We start from the raw sequence: 18,118 nt of genomic DNA on the forward strand, positions 1-18,118 counted from the left end.
ACACACACACGTACGTACACAGACAGACACACACGTACGTACACAGACAGACACACACGTACGTACACACACACAATTCATGTGGGAAAGAATGGGCCCAGTCTGGATTAAACTATTCCCCTGCATAACACTAGACAAGGCATTTAATATCTCCAACCTTCTCTGTCCAAACAGTGACTTGGCACAGGCTGAGTGGAGGGCTGGAAAATCCCAGAGCTGCTGTAGAGTTTTTGGTGTGACCCACTCTTTTATTATAACGATTCCATAAATGCTTACAGACCCTTAACTTGGCCCGTCCCCATGAGCGATTTCAAGAAACCCATGAGGCACAGATTCAAACACATTATGTACACATGACACATCAAAGTAAGCACACATACATGCATAAAAAAATAACCCTCAGTGTCAAAGGTGAATTTACAGAAAACGCAGTTTATATATTCTTTGACTTCGTATTGGACGTTCCAGCAGCAGCAGCAGCTGGGGAAAGGACAGCTGGGACTTTTTAGTACTGCTGCTCTGCTTACACACACACACGCACGCACGCACGCACGCACGCACGCACGCACACACACACACACACACGCACGAGGACTGAGAAACTGAAAATTGAGAGCTAGTAAGAAGGAATCACATGACACGCATACTAAAACATGATTTCTCATGCACCCTGGAAAGCAAACAATTGGTAAAGATGTGAGGGGAAAGAAAGCAGTTCAACAAATTTATAGAAAGCCATTAAGCTCGATAGATTTATCTTATTTTATTTTACTCTAACCGGCGCTGTTTCTCCTGTTGAGGCTAATAGAGGCCATCAAAGCACTCAGATGTCCTCACCTCACTCTACCATTTCAAGGCACTTAACTTGTGCTCTGGCCAGCTTTGGAAGCTCAGTTAGGAATTTATTCCCCCCTCTCCTTTTCCCTCCCTTCCCCCTGTTTCTTACATCTGGAAAATCATAATCTGGCAGCTTACATTGGAAGCAACTAAAGCCAGTTAGATATTGTCTGACTTTTCCCTCCCTTTTCTTTCTCTGCTTTTTTTTTTTCTTTCAGCACCTCTGGGTTCTGTTTTTTCCTCTCTCACTTCAGCAGTTTTTCCTCTTTACATGCTTTCGTTGTCCTCAGTTTTCTCTTGAAGTTTTTCCTGGAAGGTGTTTTTGGCAAAGGCGTGAAAGTGAATTTTAACCTTGGTTCTCACCTGCCTTCTATTTTCCTTTCTTTCTATCATCTTTTTTTTTTTTTTACAGTGTCCTTTTCTATTTTAAGAAAGTCCCAAATGTTTGATGTTCGTACACACCTATCACTTCATCTGCTTTGTTAACAGTATCGGCTGCTTTTGCTTTGCTCTTATGTTCACCTCATCTCATCCAGCGTTCTGAGATGAGCTGAGAAAGTGCAAACCAGATGAGCAGGCATGTCAGAAGCCAAAAAATTGCCAACATCATTAATGCTATTATGGTATTGCATAACGCAAGTGTTGCATTTGATCATAGTTTGGTATCTTGCAACATTTTTATATTACAAAAGTGACATCATCCAATGGTTTTGGGCAAAGCTTAGCAGGCGTAATTGACTCCGGTTGCTTGTGTTGGACACCTGCCAAAACGGCAACCACACCCCTTATTCTAGTATGTAGGCGGATCATTTATTAAAAAAATATTTTAAATTAAAAAACAAACAAAAAAAACGTCACCAACCCCCAAATCAATAAGGAGAAGAAAACCATCCACAGAGGTCAAAACCATTTGCTGTAACCATGTGTAAATATGCACTTCAGGGCTGTAAAATCGGGTATTTTTAACTCTGCAGCCTGTGGGAATCCCTTTGGTCTCAAGTGGCACTGTTACGAAGTGGTGGCCTTGAACAAAATATAAAACGCACACCACACATGGACATTGCAGTAATGTTAGAGAATTACAAAAATTCAATGTATTTTGACATAGCAGTGATGTTTTATCAAAAGTGGGGAAATGTTATTCTATTGTGTTGTTAAAGTTTAGATTTACATCAAAATAGGTGTTGGATAAATATGCAGTCCTAAGAGAATTTTGTTTGTAGGGTCAGTCGTTATTTGAAAACCATTTGAAATATCTCTATTAATGTGCAAAGCTCTCATTAAAAACAGAAGCCATTTAATTAACACTACTTTGTTCACTGTATAAATTTATGCACTTCATGTTAGATTTGGATCTTTAGTTTTATTCTACACAGCATGATTTTTTAAATGGTTTTTACAGGTACCGCACACTCATAAAAAATACTTCGGTCTATATATTAAATGCTTTATTTGTCTTGGGTAACGCTAAAAACTTGCTTTAAATGTAGAGCTAGCTCAGGCTTGTTAGCTTGGCTTACCTTAGCACAAAGACTGGGGATGGGAAGAATCTTCTCCCAAATAGCAAAACGAAAGAAATCAAAGAAAGGTTTAAATAATGATAACAAGAAACAGGGGGACAAGGGAGGGCGGGAACAACTGAGTTGTAGGGGCTTTTCTACACGGTGCAATATTTGCAATATTTGTTTTTTTGTTTTTTGTCTCTTTCTTATATTTGACTGTGCAATAATCACTGTGCAATATACTCACTCAAATGAGCAATCCTATTTATCCATATTGTATATTCTGTATCTATATATGTGTATATATGGTGTATTTATGCTTATATCCTTACTCTCATTCCCCTTAATGTATCTGTAACATGCAACTTCTTTCGGTGCTTTGCTACTGGAAACTGAATTTCCCGGAAGAACCCACCCGAGGGATTAATAAAGTTTCATCTAATCTAATCTAAAGAAATAGAGAACAAAGAACTAATTGGATTTTTACCGGCCACTAAGCAAAACTGAAGGGATGTTATTAGCAATTAGCATTAGCACATTGGCAATGTCCAAACAATGTTTTGGCATTTATTCCCCCTCCCACCAAGTTTTGAGATTTGTGGTACATATAGTACTTTTTAATATATCTTTTAAAAAGATATTTATGGTATGTTTAAGTAGCTAAAAGACATTAAAAAGCTTTCTGTGGAACTGATTCCATACAAACGGCAATAACTGCAGCTTTAAATATACTTGTATTATAACTATAGATTATTACATTCATTAAATGTGTTGTAAAACATGTGAGTAAATGAAGAGTTGCAGTATGAAATATTAAGGCAAATGTGTTGGGTTATGTTCAGTATGTTTTCCTAATCTGCCACATTTGATCTGGAAGCTGTCACAGAAAGTTAAAAACCTGAGAAAGTATTACAGTGCTCACTAGAATAAAGTACACATTGAACACATTGGTTACATATTGGTTCAAAATATATCCTCCAGGATGTTATGGGTGTAACAATCTGGAGTGTAACAGCAGCTCTGTGCGTCCCTCTATCCCAAAAACACAATTAGGTCCATAAATATTTGGACTATGATTAACATTTTCTTTAGGTTTAACAGTTTCCCACTTTCAGAAGCTCAAAACTAATTGGAGACTGGCTTGGGAAGCTTGCTTCATTATTCCAAACTAAATTAAGATACCAGAGCTGAAGCTGACTACAAGTATTGACCTTGCATTGTGTCACTGAACATATAATTTTCTGGAAATGAACAAAGAAACAGCTGGATAAAATTAAAGTAGACAAAAACAGGTTTCTAAAAGGGCATGTTAAAGACTAAAGCTCCTTCGTCAAAAGCTAGAATTCATGAAAGTGCCTCGAGTCTGTCTTCTATTAATGTTTCCAAGAAAATCCAGAGAAAGATTATTTTCTCTTCAACTCAATAAATTCTTAACAAGACCATACAGCATAAATCGTTAATTTGACTCCTTTTTCTTTTTCTCCTTTAAAGGCTCTTGAGCATAATCATTATTCATCGTAATTACTCATCTCCTTCTTTCCAGCCAATGGGTCTCTCTCAGCTCCCTCTGCTTTTGTTTGATTTGGCCAATGACTGTGCTGTGAAAGCAATCCTCCCCAGTAAACCCATTCATGGTTGACCACTTTGACTCCCTTAACTACAGCAAAGCAAAGCAGAGCAGCCACATCTGGCAAGCGGTTTTCACATCTGGTTTGTGTATCAGCTCTTTGCACGGCTGTCTGATAGCCTGCCTTGCAGGCATAAGATGTGATACAGACACTCCAGGGAAGAATGGCTAGAGGATAGTGTGCAAGTTTGTGTTCAGAGGTCAGATACACAGAGAGAGGAAATGTCATTCTTTGACAAAAACACCAGACAAAGAAACAGCTGTATGCTTTAACTTTCTACTATTTTAAAAAGATGCTGCAGGATCTTGTGGCTTCTAGAAAAATAAAGCTAATTTAAAGCAAATTTCAAAAAGCCCTTTAAATCAGTTTCATACTCGCTATAAAATAAACTGAGACTAGAACAGTGTCATTAAATTTATGTCCTAACTAAGTGGTATGAAGCTAAAATTCAGCATGCAGAAAGAAGAGAAACAAAGATTACTAACAAAGGAAAGAAAATGGCCCTATAAACCAGTGTGAGAATGACTGGCAATAAATAACAGATAATAAGAGCTAGCAGACAAAAAGTCTGATAAGGAAGAGGATGAAGTGATAATGAGATCCAGATGAGGAACATAGCCACTGTGAAAGCTGGATGAGGGAAAGACGTGGGTCTGTGGGAATCATATAATGAGATGCTGCCCTCTTGTGCCAAGCCTGTATTTTGCTCTTCTCTGGTATTTAATTTTGATGGAATAAAGCATCTTGTTTGACAGTTTTCCTCTGACTTCAGCAGAGTCAAAGGAAATGTTTGAATTGATTATCTATTGAAGCGTTGACCCTGTGTGGATTAGAGAACTTCTGACTACAATGTGTATAAATCACAACACATTCATATGCTCTGTATGAGTTTGTCACAGCGACTCTCTCGACAAGGCATGCAGTACCTCACTAGACAAATCGCTGGTGTAACGGACATGTCAAAAGAAAACTGGAGGTGAGAGATTAAATCCGTCATTCTACAATTAGATTTTTAATAAGGGAGGAAACATCCCAGCAAACTCACTCCAAGGTAAAGCTGTGAAATGCTCAGAGTATAAAAAACACAAGAGCTACATCTCACATGCTACAGGCCTCAGTACATTAAATGTTAACGGTTATGAGAGTAGAATTTGAAAAAGACAAGCTTTGGGAGGTTCGCCAGGAGATCGCCTCTTTTCTAAAAGGAACATGGCAGTATGGTGTGGGTTTGCAAAGGATCAACTGAAATCATGCTTTTATCTGGATAAATCACAAGACTTGGACATAACAGTGCCCTTTGGAGAGATTAGACAGAAGTGGAAATCCTTGATCATAATGGATAGCACCATGTTTGGCAATAAAAAAAATAAAATAAATAAAAGGGTTGGTGATTTGGGCACTAGGCTGTCACTGAGTCCTCTGTATACCAAAGAGTCCCGGTGTCAAATGTGGGGACATCTCCAAACAGCTAATGTTTGGCTAAATTGGGCAAATGTACAACGGAAGAAGAAAAAAAGAATCAAAGTATTGCAATGGCCCAGTCATCAAAGTCCAGACTTTACCTGTTCCAAGTGCTGTGTTTAAACTTAAGAGAGATGTGTGTAAATAAATGCCTGCAAACCTCAGTGAGCTGAAGCAGCTGTAAACGAGAGTGGGCTTAAATTCCTCAACAACTAAATGACCGACTGAGAAATTCATACATAAGGCAATTATTTTAACTTATTACTGAAAGTGTCTACAACACACAGAATCATTGTGTGTACTTGTATTTTATTTTCACATGAAAGGAGACATTTATGGTCTCAAAAAGACCTGTCAGATGACTTTGATGATGCAAGTTTCACTTGAGCTGGTTATTTATTTATTTCGTTTTTAGTGAAATGTCTTACTAGCTATTGAAGGAATTGATATATTTAGTTTAGGTATTCATGTTCCAGCAATTACCTGATTATACCTACATTTAATTTAGCTCCAGTCTTGAATACCCAAGGATTTTTTATTTATTTATTTATTTTAAAAAGGGAAGACAAAAAGCTGCGCTCACACAAAACTTAAGAGTTGACAAATTAGTTTTTTCTGAAAACAATCATGCTAATGTTTCAGCCTACTGGGCTTCAGTAACCGTTCATATTAGCCATCACTTACTGACCATTAATTAGCAGCTATGAACTACATTTTCATCAAACTCGCACGCTCAAAGGTAGATTCTGTTCAAAGAACCAGTTCATGCTAATTATTTGCAAAGCTAATGACATCCCCGGCAGCCTTCACTTCGTACTTGTGTTACATGTTACACTAGCAAACATCAAACTTTTAGCATTGTCCTAAAAATATTGTGTACACAAACAGCAGTGCTTATTTCAAATATTTTTATTTTATGGCAAAAGATTTCGATAATCATGCAGGAAATGAATTTTATAAAATGTTTAACACCTTAACATCTAATGTTGCTTTTAAACTAATCATGAACTTTGCATACCGTACATTTTGTCCTACAGGAAGCACTAGCACAATATCACAAAGCACTCAGGCAGAGATGTGAGAATATTTCACTTCACTGTGGTCGAACTCCTTTCGCATTCAAGTGAAAATGGCCCTACTGAGTTTGCAAAAATACAGAAAAAAAATATTTACACCTGGATAATACAGCAGTGTAAATTAATGGTGGAAAACATGATTATCTACTGTGCAGAGTTTTCTTAGTCTACATGAGATAACAGTTTAATATTCTTAAATATCTTTGGTTGATAAGCAGGTTAGGCATTCAGTAATAATCTTATTACGTTAATGTCATCTTTCTGTTTGATGACGTGGTTCAATTAGTCGGGGCTCCAGTTTTTATTGTCGTTTCATGTTTGCTGACGCTCAGTACTGGCCTGCTTCATGTTCATTAGTGGCAGTTTCCACAAAATTTAAAGGCTTTCTGTCTAAAAGCCGATCACAAAACTTACATTTCTACAGCAAAGTCTGTTCAGGTAGGAGAGGCTTTACTGTAACGACCCTTTAAAGAAGAGGAAATCTGATCTAAGAGGCAGGTGAGGTTTTCCTGTATAAGTCGAGGTGATTCACAGTTATTACTAGTCGTTCTCTTGGGTTTACCTGAATTCAGATCTTCAATCTGTGCCTGTCAAAGGCAAAAGGCCAAAATGGCTGCATTTTCTTTCCAGGTTGAAAATACATTTAAAAAAAATCAGGCCACCGTAATCAAAGCCACAGATGTTTTTTTTTAAGACCAAAGTGGTAAACTTACAAAATACACTCATCTAAGAATACATCTTTGTACGTTTTTGGCAACAAAAAGCAGAAGGAGTACCACAAATGTACAGCACCATTTTGAAATGTGTTCAAAGAGGCGGGATGTAGAGAGCAGCCCAAAGAGATGAACGCATGAATGCACATTGGAGGAAAACTACCAGACATGGGCAAAACAATGGTCTGACACATGTAAATGTAGCTTTTCAAACAACAACAAACTGTTTTAAGTCAAACGAATGAACAGTGTCGACTAGCAGAACCAATGAGTCTTGGCAGCTCAAATGCCTAAAAGACAAGTTTTTGTTTTTTTTAAATGTACTCTTAATTTAAAGCTACTGGGAAAAAAAACAAAAACTGCTTTAAAGCAACATTTTTTTTCAGTATCCATGTGACAAAGTGTGTTGTGATATTTTTGAAAGAAAGCTAAAATACTGGGACTTTTTAAGCAGAGATGTTTTTCCCTCCTTCCTGCAAGCACTGTGTGCACATCAGTATCAAGGTGGCTCCCGGTATTCCTCTTAGGCCTTTTTCTTACAGACGTGGATGAAGTAGCATGGAGCCTGAGACTGGCCCGGCACGTAGGTCTTGAAATCTCCGTAAACGGCGTGCTCCAGTTTGCCGTTGAAGGCCTCGTTCAGCAGACCTCTGAAGCTGTCCAGGCAGTGAGGGTAGTAGGACAAACGGAATTTACTGGAGGACACAAACAGAGCAAAACACCAGAGTTACTGAAGTTTGGTATTTATGAGATTCAGCTCAGTTTCAACTGTGATACTTAAAAGTATCAAAGTTTAGTTTTAACAATAACACTACTGCAGACCATTTGTCCTTGATTTCAGGAATGCAGCGCAGTTTAACAGCTGTTATTGTGTCTGAGGATGGAGCCCAGCGACCTCGGGTGTAAAATAATTTACACATCATGAATGATGTTTATAAAGCCTGATGAGGGTTAGGATTAATCATTAGTCTACGTGAAAAATTGTGGTCTTTTGTTGCTATGGTGAGATATATCTATCTAATACAGACAGACAGACAGACAGACACGGGGTGACAACACTGGCATGGTGTGCTGTCTAATGTGGCGGCATGACCAGTAACCAAGGTTACCCTAAACTAAGACTAAATGTGGAAAAACAAAAAAAAAACAAACATTTTATTTGACCAAAACATAAAAAACATCTTTGATTAAAATTAAAGCCTAAATTACTTAATTTAAAAATAGAGGAAATATCCTTAGTTTTAGTATCTGTTCGTTTGATTAGTTTGCCTGATGAGTTGGTGATGGATGTCTCAAGACTGTAAATAAACTGCTTTCAAAAAGTCATGCAATTTTATTCATGTACTGATTTTCTTATTTCTTGCCTCTGACATAAGCCCTAGTACAACGATAATAACACTAAAACTAATAAAAATCTAACTAAAACTAAACATTTTCAAAGAACTGAAAATAAACTGAATTCAGAATAAAGTCAAAATCAAGAGAAAAATTAATTAGAAAATGCAAAACCACAATCCTGCTGATGACGTTTAAACACCATCTAAAGTGAATGTAAGACAACTTTTTTTTTTTTTTAGCATATTAATGAATTAACATTACAGTTTATGGCTGGAAAGCAAAAATATTCAAGGAAATGTAAACCTAAAGATTTGAGATACAGTAAAAGCTGCATTTAATGCATACAAGACATGAAATTGTAGATGCTATAATGACAAATGTATAATGTATTGTCCAGATCTACCAGTTAGAATAGGTCTCCCATAAAAGGATCAAGATATAATGTATGAGGTGTGAGCTCAGTCTCCTATCAGCTCTGCAGCAGCATCAGAGCCCGACTCACCTAACTTCAGGCAGGTTCTGGAGGGTGGCCTGTGGCACTTGGATGGTGTAGTCTAGAGTGATCATATGTGGCTTACTGTTGACCCACAACACTGAGGTGGTGATGTCCTGAGTTAGGTCACTCTGCAACACACACACACACACACACACACACACAATTTATCCTCATTTTCTTCTATGATGTCCAAACACAGCCTGAACAGAAGAGACTGATGAAAGGAAAAAAAGATTTGGTTGGTTCAGTGTTGGAGCACAAGAGCAAACTCAGGGATTACGAAGGCATCAGAAGCTGATTTTTGCCAACTAGCAATTGTTGACGTAGTATTTATATTGAGGCCTTCCAGCTGGATACTTCCTGCTTTGGCTGGATTAAAGAATATGGACGTTGTTTTTAATGCAAACATCTTGAATCAAATATGGCTCCCTACAGTCACGACCTGCTGTTGTGTATTCTCCACATCTCATATCTGAGCTCATTCCAAATGCAAGCCTGGCTGATTGTCTGAATTATGTGAACACAAGGTTAAAAAAAGGGGATGAGACAGAAAAAAGAAAAAGAAAATCACCATGCATGCAATCTATACAGAAGTGTCCACTTAATGTGCACACTAGAGGCTACGTGTACTTTCAGTCATGTTGTTTCCCATCTTCCCAAAGGGCTTTTTACTCATTATTCCTGACTTCATCCGTTTTTTGCCCCATTTGCCAAAATGATATGAAAACCCAAACACATTTCCTTCTGTTTCTCCTGCACCAGTTTTAGTGAAAATCTCACAATATCCGCCAGGCTCCGTGTGGGGATTTAAGTCTTAAAGCCAGCTGCTGCTAGGGATGGCGTAAATAAACCATTCTTAAACAATACTGTCTGTCCCACTACTACTCGCAAAGCAATAAAAGACCAGATTGTGCTGAGAATTAAGATTAAAAACGGGCTTCTTTGTGCCATCCATACTGAGGGCTGAAGAATGGCTTCAAACTTCAGATTCTCTTTTTGGGCAGAGAGAAGTCCAAAACTTATGATCTGTATGACAATAAAAATAAGGATGATATTTGAGAAAAAGCCAATAGATAACTGCACGTTGTATGACTAATTCACATTCAGCAAAGTATAAAAGACAGATGTAGCTTCAGGCCCTGAAAAGTGAAGCCAACACAGAAGTGCCTTAAACCTGCACTCATTTGAAGGACCAATGGGGAGTGCTAACTGTGGCTGCAAAATGACTTCCGGTCCTGTAAAAAGTCTGAAAACAAATTTCAGGTCTGACCTCTGTAAATTACTTTCTGATCAATTCTATCAATTCAATTTTAATCACTGAGTTTTGTTAAAAATTAAGTGAATTTTGCACATTTCAAAGCAAAAGGACACCAATGGCAAAAATGCTCGTCTCAAGGCTTCAAAGTGGGAAATTCACAGGTGACGTCCAGGAGCTACGTCCATCTTTTACACCGTTGAAGGATGTAATCAGCCATTTCCAGGTCCAAATGCTCCATAATTTCCAAGAATAAACAAGCAGTTAGACACCACAAGAGCTCAGCCAGTGTAGGAAGAGCTAAATCAATATTTGGAGATTTAACAATCTGATATTCAGATGCATGAACAGATTCTCTAATATTTATTACATGTAGTCATTTATTTAGTCGTTTATCTTCTGCCCAAGTCTTCTTAGATCAGCTGATAGCTGTGCTGCCCAAGCTGCTATTGCCAAAAGGGAAGTTGCAGAGTGTCCTCTGGTGGACAAACTATGCAATATCAACACTTGTAAGATGGCTGGAGGGTGTCTCTCCAATTTTTTCTTTACCTTTTAAATTTTAATTTAAGGGCTGTATAGGCTCCAGCGAATGGATGACAGGATGGATTTAACGGCTGATAGATCACCAAAAGGCTAATATTGGCCAACTGATAAAGTGGTCAGGCTCTAGACACCACTGAGTAAGAAATAGATCCAGTTCTTTGAACTTGAATAAACTAAACAGTGTATCTGTTCTCAGAGGTTTTACAATCAAACATACCGTCATCCTTGAAAAGAGAATAAATGACTAAAACAAACAGCAGCAGACAGAACGTCTGTGATCAGCGCAGCCACAACACAAGGTTAATCATTCATATGTTGCTGTGTGCTTTGGGTTCGTACCAAAAAATAACAATCCTAAGCTTCTCTTAGCAGTCTCTAGAGCGAAATCCCAGAAGTGATTTACCAAAGGATTAAAAGCAGAGGGGCACCGGGTCCAATTTTCTTGGCTGAGTCCATTTTTTTTCTTTTTCTAAATTTTACCCGTCGAAACAGATTTTTGCTGATTCTGATTTTCTCTCCACGAACTATAGGAGCATATACAAGCAAATTAAAATAATATTCAATTTAAAATAATATTTTGAAATTAAATTTAAATATTTGAAACTGTTCAATTGCCATAAGCCTGCAGTACTTTGGAAAGGGTTAAGAAAAACAGACTAAAATGTACACCGACTGTTAACTGATGCATTTCACCTTTCCAAACTAAGCAGGTGTCGCGAGCCTGAAGGCTGTAGTTTCCACCATGAGTTCTTAAAAGCTGTATTTACACTGTTATGCAATTATGTTGTAAAAAGAATAATCACTGCAGTAAATCCAATATTGGTATATGTTTGGTACCTTGTAGTAGATGTTCTTGCCTTGTGGAGCACGCCCGGTCTCCAGGATGTAGTCGTAATTGCGGTGGTCAATGATGAGGACCCCACCTGGTCTGACCATACTGGCGATGTTTCGAAGGGCCAGCTTTTGGTCACTCTGGTCCCCTAACAGCAACAACAGCACGACTGAGTGCATGAATAAGGGATCAAATTGGCAGCTAAACACATGGTAACAAACTGTGGAAGGCAAAGGCGTGTGCATCGATTCAAGGAGATGTTTGATTTGAGTTATGGATGCAGGAGTAATCACATGGCAATTTAATGAGTCACATCATCATTCTGACAAGGCAAAAATTATTTGGACACTTTTTTTCCTTCCACAAATACATTTCTAATATCTCTGACAATCTCTGGGATGAAGGTTGTGGGATAAATCCTTTGAGACAGATCCTGTATGGGCTTGCCATGCCTCTACACCCTGCTACAGTGAGGTGAAAGAGCACTCCAGGGCACTGCAACATCATCGCTGGGTGTGTTCAGAGGTGCACCCAGACAGGTCATACCTTTAAACTAATGCCTACGTTTGCCAAGTCCAGGCATAATGAGATTTTTTGACAGGCCCAGGGAAAAGCCCTTCAGCTCACCTATAAAATTAACAACACTTTTATTATTTGTGTACCTTTAAAGTCTGGTAAGTGGGCAAATGAGTTGCCGAGGCAGATGACTGCATCAAAACCATCTCCTGGTTTCTGAATGTCTTCTGATAAAGTCAGCCAGTTGGCCTCTTCAATCACTGAAGACAAGAAGGAAAAGAGCAGAACATGAGGTCACCTGAGGAAATGTAGATATCACCACAAACGTGTGCACTTTGCAACAGTTTAAGACAAATGAAACAACTCTGAGTGCTGCCCACACACAGGGCTTTATTGGGAGCAACCCAGGCATGACGGCCAATGCAAAACAAACACCACACAGTCTTTGTTTTATTACTATAAGGAGGTCCGTGACTAAATGTCATACTGATTGCTTAGCTTTTCAACTTTAAGCTTACCCTGCCATCACTTGTACTGATGCTGCTCTGTTGATTAAGTTAACTTTATGCTAGGATGCACATTCTCTGACGAATGCTTCATTTGTGTCACTTCTTCTTAAGGTTATTTTCCATTGCTTCATATGAGAGCTCAATTTACTAGTTAACAATTCCCTGGCAACTCGCCTTGGCCCTTGTCTTATGCTTTAACTACCAGTTGGCTCATTGGCTTCAATATCCTTTAGCTGCTTCCCTGGAGAGGATCTCATCCCATGACTGGAGCTGCTCCAGCTCAACTTGTACTGCAGCTTGACTCTGTAGTCCTTGTTCTGCTCTTATGTTCCACTTGGGGATCAGAACCTGCAGCTTGTGCTGCTCTGCTGAGGTCACAGAGAAGAACAAGGGCTGCCGTCTCCAGCTGTAGTCCAAGATGGTGGACTTTTGAGCTAATCGTGAGGACGAGAGGCTCACAAAGAGACTGTCACAAAATGCTTGGCGAATATGATTTGATTACTGGCACAAATAGAATCTAAATCTGTGGAACTCACTGATTCAATAAATATATTTTAATTTTCATACCCCACTGGTCAAAAGCTGGTTCTTTTCTCCTGTCCCATCTCGCCTTCAGTGCATACTTGAGCATTTTGTCGCTGGCATCCACACTCACTAAATTAAACCCCTCCTCCACCAACATAATGGAGTCAATCCTAGAAAACAAAATCCATGAATACATTAAAAACAACAACCGACCTGTGAGGATCATGCAGTAGGTGTGTTTTGATTTTGAAGTAATCCCTGCTGTCATCTTCCCCTAAAAAACCAGTTTGATCAAGTCTGAGTGCGAGTGTGTGTTTGCTGTGACTGCACTACATGTGGTTTAGTAGTAGGTTGATAAGCTTATCGTCTCACTACAGACAGGAATACTAACCTTGTCACAGGTAAGGAGAGATGATTTGTATAGTAGCCAGAAGCTACTCCTATTTTGAAAACCTGACAGGAAAACGTGATTGTGGGCCAAACCACAGCCTGAATAGATGCTACTGACTGACTTTCAAAAATGTTTTCTCGGCAATTTATGAGTTAATAATAAACAATACTGACGTGTTTCAGTGCAACAGGGGGGAGGGATTCAATGGACAATAATGCAGAAATCATTAACATCTACTGGGTAACTACAAGATAATATAACAACAAAACAAATAAAGCTTACGTAAAAAGAACAGCCAGTTTTCAGATTTGGATTAAACAGTCTTAGGCTAAAAGCAAATTCATATCTTTTAGATTTCATCTTGGCAACAAGTCTCAAAGGACTCTGATGGTCCTTCATTTGGTTCAACTGTGTTCAGTCTGGTGACTGTGAAGGCCTCAGTTTAACAGATCCAGTATAATCCTTGAGGTATAAGTCAGGGATTCATGGTTCCCCTTTAATTTGTCTGTATGCCTATCCATTCTGCAGTTATACATAAGATTTCCTGCTAGAACCTATGGAATCCTAAATTAAAAACTCTCACAGGTTCAGCTGAAAGTGATTCACAGCCAGAAGCTTCTTCTCAGAATTAGAAAGCATCACAAACACACTGCCAAAAATAGCTATTTGTAACCGTGATCCACAAGGAATATGTTTACTTCGAGGCTGCTGCACTACGGAGGGGCACCACTACTAGGGTATCGGGTCAGAATCAATGTGCTGGGGTGCTCCAAACCGCAGGAAAACAACCATGCGGCCTGATATATGGAGCTGAGTTATTATGGAAATGACTGCAGTTCTTACATGAACATTATAAGCTCTGTAATGTTGATTAGCAGCTGAAATGAGTGCTAAGTGATGAGCAAAGAAAAAAGAAGATACATTTATAATAAACATCAAATAATAAAATTGTTATAGTGCATCTCCAGTGAAAATTCTCCATGAGAAAAACAACAGCTGAGGTGACATTTATGGTCTGCTTGTCTGTGCTTAGGCAATGGCCTTGCTGCTGTGTGAAAGCACAGTCAATGTATCAAGGGAGATAAAAAAGACTGCAGGAAACCAGAAAAAACTCCTTTCGACTACCCAGCACTAGTTCATCACCCACTGACCTACTAAATGCAAGTTTAGGGTTCGCTTGTGTTTAGTTTGCTTTAGAAACAGGAAATTTAAATGGACAACACTTGCTTCTACAAGCCTGTGTCTCAGACATATTACGCCTCTCTAATTGAATCACATTTAACCAGCATGTGTAAACCTGCTGTGTCCAGACCAGTGCAGGAGGCAGGACGTGGCTCAGGATCAGGTGCAACTCTGCACTTTCATTCATTATTCTGTGGCTTAATCCGGATTTTGTCCCGAGTTAAAAAGGGTCAGTGAGTTGAAATTCCACAAAAGTCAAACTCACTTGAACAGCTATAAAGATGGGTACACGTACAAAAAGGCCTATGTGAGCTGAAATCACATTATTTTTTACCTACAGATCTATCAAGAACAGCAAAGAAGCAAACACCATCATCACTATCAGCTACGCCTACACAACTCTGTTCTGAAGCTGCACAATCACTGTGAATCACACAAGAGTCACACCTTTTCACAAATCTGAAAAGCAATAATGCAGTCTGAATCAGCACGTTTTATGACGTCATCAGCAGCTGTTCACCTGCTGTATCATTGTGAGTTCAGGTTTTTGTTTGGCATATGCAATTTAAATCAGTTTAACCATTGACAAAAGCGTGCTCGAGATACTTGGATAAAGCCGTATTTAAGATTTTGTTATGGAAATTTCAGAACTTAAAGTTTTTGCTTATATATTTTTTTATTTGATCATATTTATAAATCCATATTAAGTTGACCGATTTGTAAGTGGATTTTGATGAAGCAGAGCTGAAGCCCCTGTCAGACGTGTCACTATGAAACTGCTAAATTGACCTGACATTACCCTGTTCCGCAGGCTACATCCAGCACACTCCGCACCCCGTGCTGCTTCAGCAGGGACACCACCCAGCTCCTGTACTCCTGCGTCCTGCTCTTCGTGTCTCCGATGTACAGCTGCCACACTTTCGCTGCTTTGCCATCGGCGTATTGATCAGGAAGACCTACGGCTGCCACACCGAGGGACCGGGTCCTAAACACGCTGTCGACCGACATACTGCCGCTGCTTCTCCCTGCCCGGACCTCTACCTCTACCTTAGTGTCGAGCGGACAAACAAGTTTGGACAATTTTAACTGAGTGAGGAAACGCGCTACCTCTCTGACAGGTATGCTTGCCACATGCTAGCCGAGATGTTATTATTTATATGAACAACCTAAGGGAGAAACTTTAAGCCAATGACACGCCGTCGAGGACTGCCGCCTACTTTCTGATTGGATAACCTCAAGGGACCCGCCCCTTTTCTGTTTAGCATTGGAACACGTCACTCGAGTGAAGCTTTGCTAGGTTGCTAATTTTTCCCTTTGAACTTACCTTCCAGGATAAGTGTCACACTGTATTCCATCAAAGTTTAATACACGTGCATATTCAAGTTAAAATTAAGTTATGTTTGACGTTGGAGGAGAAGTATTTAAGTATAATGTTAAAATAAAGTAGAGCTCACGAAGCCCATTACCTGTAAGGTTTTACTCGGGGAACAAATCCCACCAATGGCGGCACAGAGGAGTCGCCCCCTTTAACATTTCATCATCTATCGTTTGATCATGCTGTTTGGACGAATTGCTTGCGAAACATGAATGGCAGGAGTTTTTTGCAAAGTAAAAATCATAATAATTTCATTTTTTAAAAACAATGAAATACACAATGCTGCAGTAGTTAAGTGCACAGGGTGTAATATAGGTGAACAATGTGATTTAAAAAAACCCAAAAAAAAAACCATGGAATGAAATCATCTCAGGACTCTCCCAGACAGATTATTAGGCACTTTTCGTGCCCTCCCAAACAAAGTGAACTCCTCCTGTTGTGATTGGCGGATTTGGTTCTCTAGGACCCATATTTGCTGGTAGAGGTGAGGTCATGTCAGCTACAACCGGTGCGAGCTAGGTTAGGTTTGCAACTTCCAGTTTTTTCAGAACTGCACTACTACTTTATGGGTTGTTCACGCACACATACACACTTACTACTTTCAAAAATCCAGATCTGACTTCGAACACAGGCATAGTTGTGTAATTCAGCCTAAGCAGGGGTTGGCAAGAACACACAGCACTGCCTAGAGGAAGTCACACATTAGTGCACCTTTGCACTAGTCTGCCAAAAAGACATTCCTTCCTGTGGTTGTTTTGATGATGGTCGTGGAGTAGAAAATGTGACTCACTGCAAAGGACAAAGGACATGATCCACATCATTTTTATCCTCACTGACACGTCATGACATTTGCATTTGGGCATTGTCATGGTTGATCATAAAGTAAATCCCTACGAGCAACCTTGTAGCATTTTGTATCATCTTTGCTTCTAAAAGAATAAATGGACCTAAATCATGTCCAGAAATTGCACCCCAGACTCTAACAGATGACCAGAGAGAGAGAGAGGGAGAGAGAGACTCTAATACAGTTTGTTGAATGTACGCATTAAATTAATCATCGTATCCCTTCTGAAGTATTGCGTCAATGCTGTTGATACAAAATGAAACAGGAAGTGAGTGATTAGTCAGATGGCGGAACAGATAAAAGGCTGAAGAAAATCGTTACATTTCAACTTGTTGTTTTCAGTAGGACCATGATGGACACCACTTCCAGCGCAGAGCCAAACTTTGCTGGAAATCGCCTCCTATCAATCAAATCAAATTTAAGATTGACACAGTCACTGCCAATTTGTCGGCTGCACATCACGTGAATCTTTTATTCCACCACATCCCAAAGGTGCTCTGTTTGACTGAGATCTGGTGAATGTGGATGCCGTTTGAGTACAGCGAACACAAGTCATGTTCAAGGAACTAGTGAGATAATTTGAAGTTTTTGGTATGTGGTGTTATCCTACTGGAAGGAGCCATCAGAAGTGAGGTACACTGTGCTCATAAAGAGATGGACATGGTCAACAGTATTCAGGCAAATGTGCAAACAAATGTTGAATCAGAAACTGAGAGTCCGGAGACCGGCTGACGGATTGTTGAAGCGACCTGGAAATTCCCCTTAGAGCTCTGACATCAACAAAGGATTTTTATCCAGTAAACTGCCGCTCGCTGGATATTTTCATTTTTTTCACATATACAGGGAGTGCAGAATTATTAGGCAAGTTGTATTTTTGAGGAATAATGTTATTATTGAACAACAACCATGTTCTCAATGAACCCAAAAAACTCATTAATATCAAAGCTGAATGTTTTTGGAAGTAGTTTTTAGTTTGTTTTTAGTTTTAGCTATTTTAGGGGGATATCTGTGTGTGCAGGTGACTATTACTGTGCATAATTATTAGGCAACTTAACAAAAAACAAATATATACCCATTTCAATTATTTATTTTTAC

The 18,118-nt window shown here is 39.1% G+C and overlaps 1 protein-coding gene across 1 annotated transcript; it reads right to left on the minus strand.

Moving 5' to 3' along the window:
- Positions 1–6,322: 6,322 nt before the first annotated feature.
- On the minus strand, positions 6,323–15,994 carry gnmt (glycine N-methyltransferase). Its single transcript, XM_005922265.3, has 6 exons — positions 15,604–15,994; positions 13,274–13,401; positions 12,344–12,457; positions 11,687–11,829; positions 9,058–9,179; positions 6,323–7,912 (listed from the first exon to the last, which is right to left on the minus strand). The coding sequence occupies exons 1-6, from the start codon at positions 15,810–15,812 to the stop codon at positions 7,741–7,743; spliced, it is 888 nt and encodes a 295-aa protein (XP_005922327.1). The 5' UTR covers positions 15,813–15,994; the 3' UTR covers positions 6,323–7,740.
- Positions 15,995–18,118: the final 2,124 nt, after the last annotated feature.

The sequence above is a fragment of the Haplochromis burtoni genome, unplaced genomic scaffold (genome assembly GCF_018398535.1).
Source record: "Haplochromis burtoni strain Fernald_Lab_line unplaced genomic scaffold, NCSU_Asbu1 Contig_55, whole genome shotgun sequence".
Lineage (NCBI taxonomy): Eukaryota > Metazoa > Chordata > Actinopteri > Cichliformes > Cichlidae > Haplochromis > Haplochromis burtoni.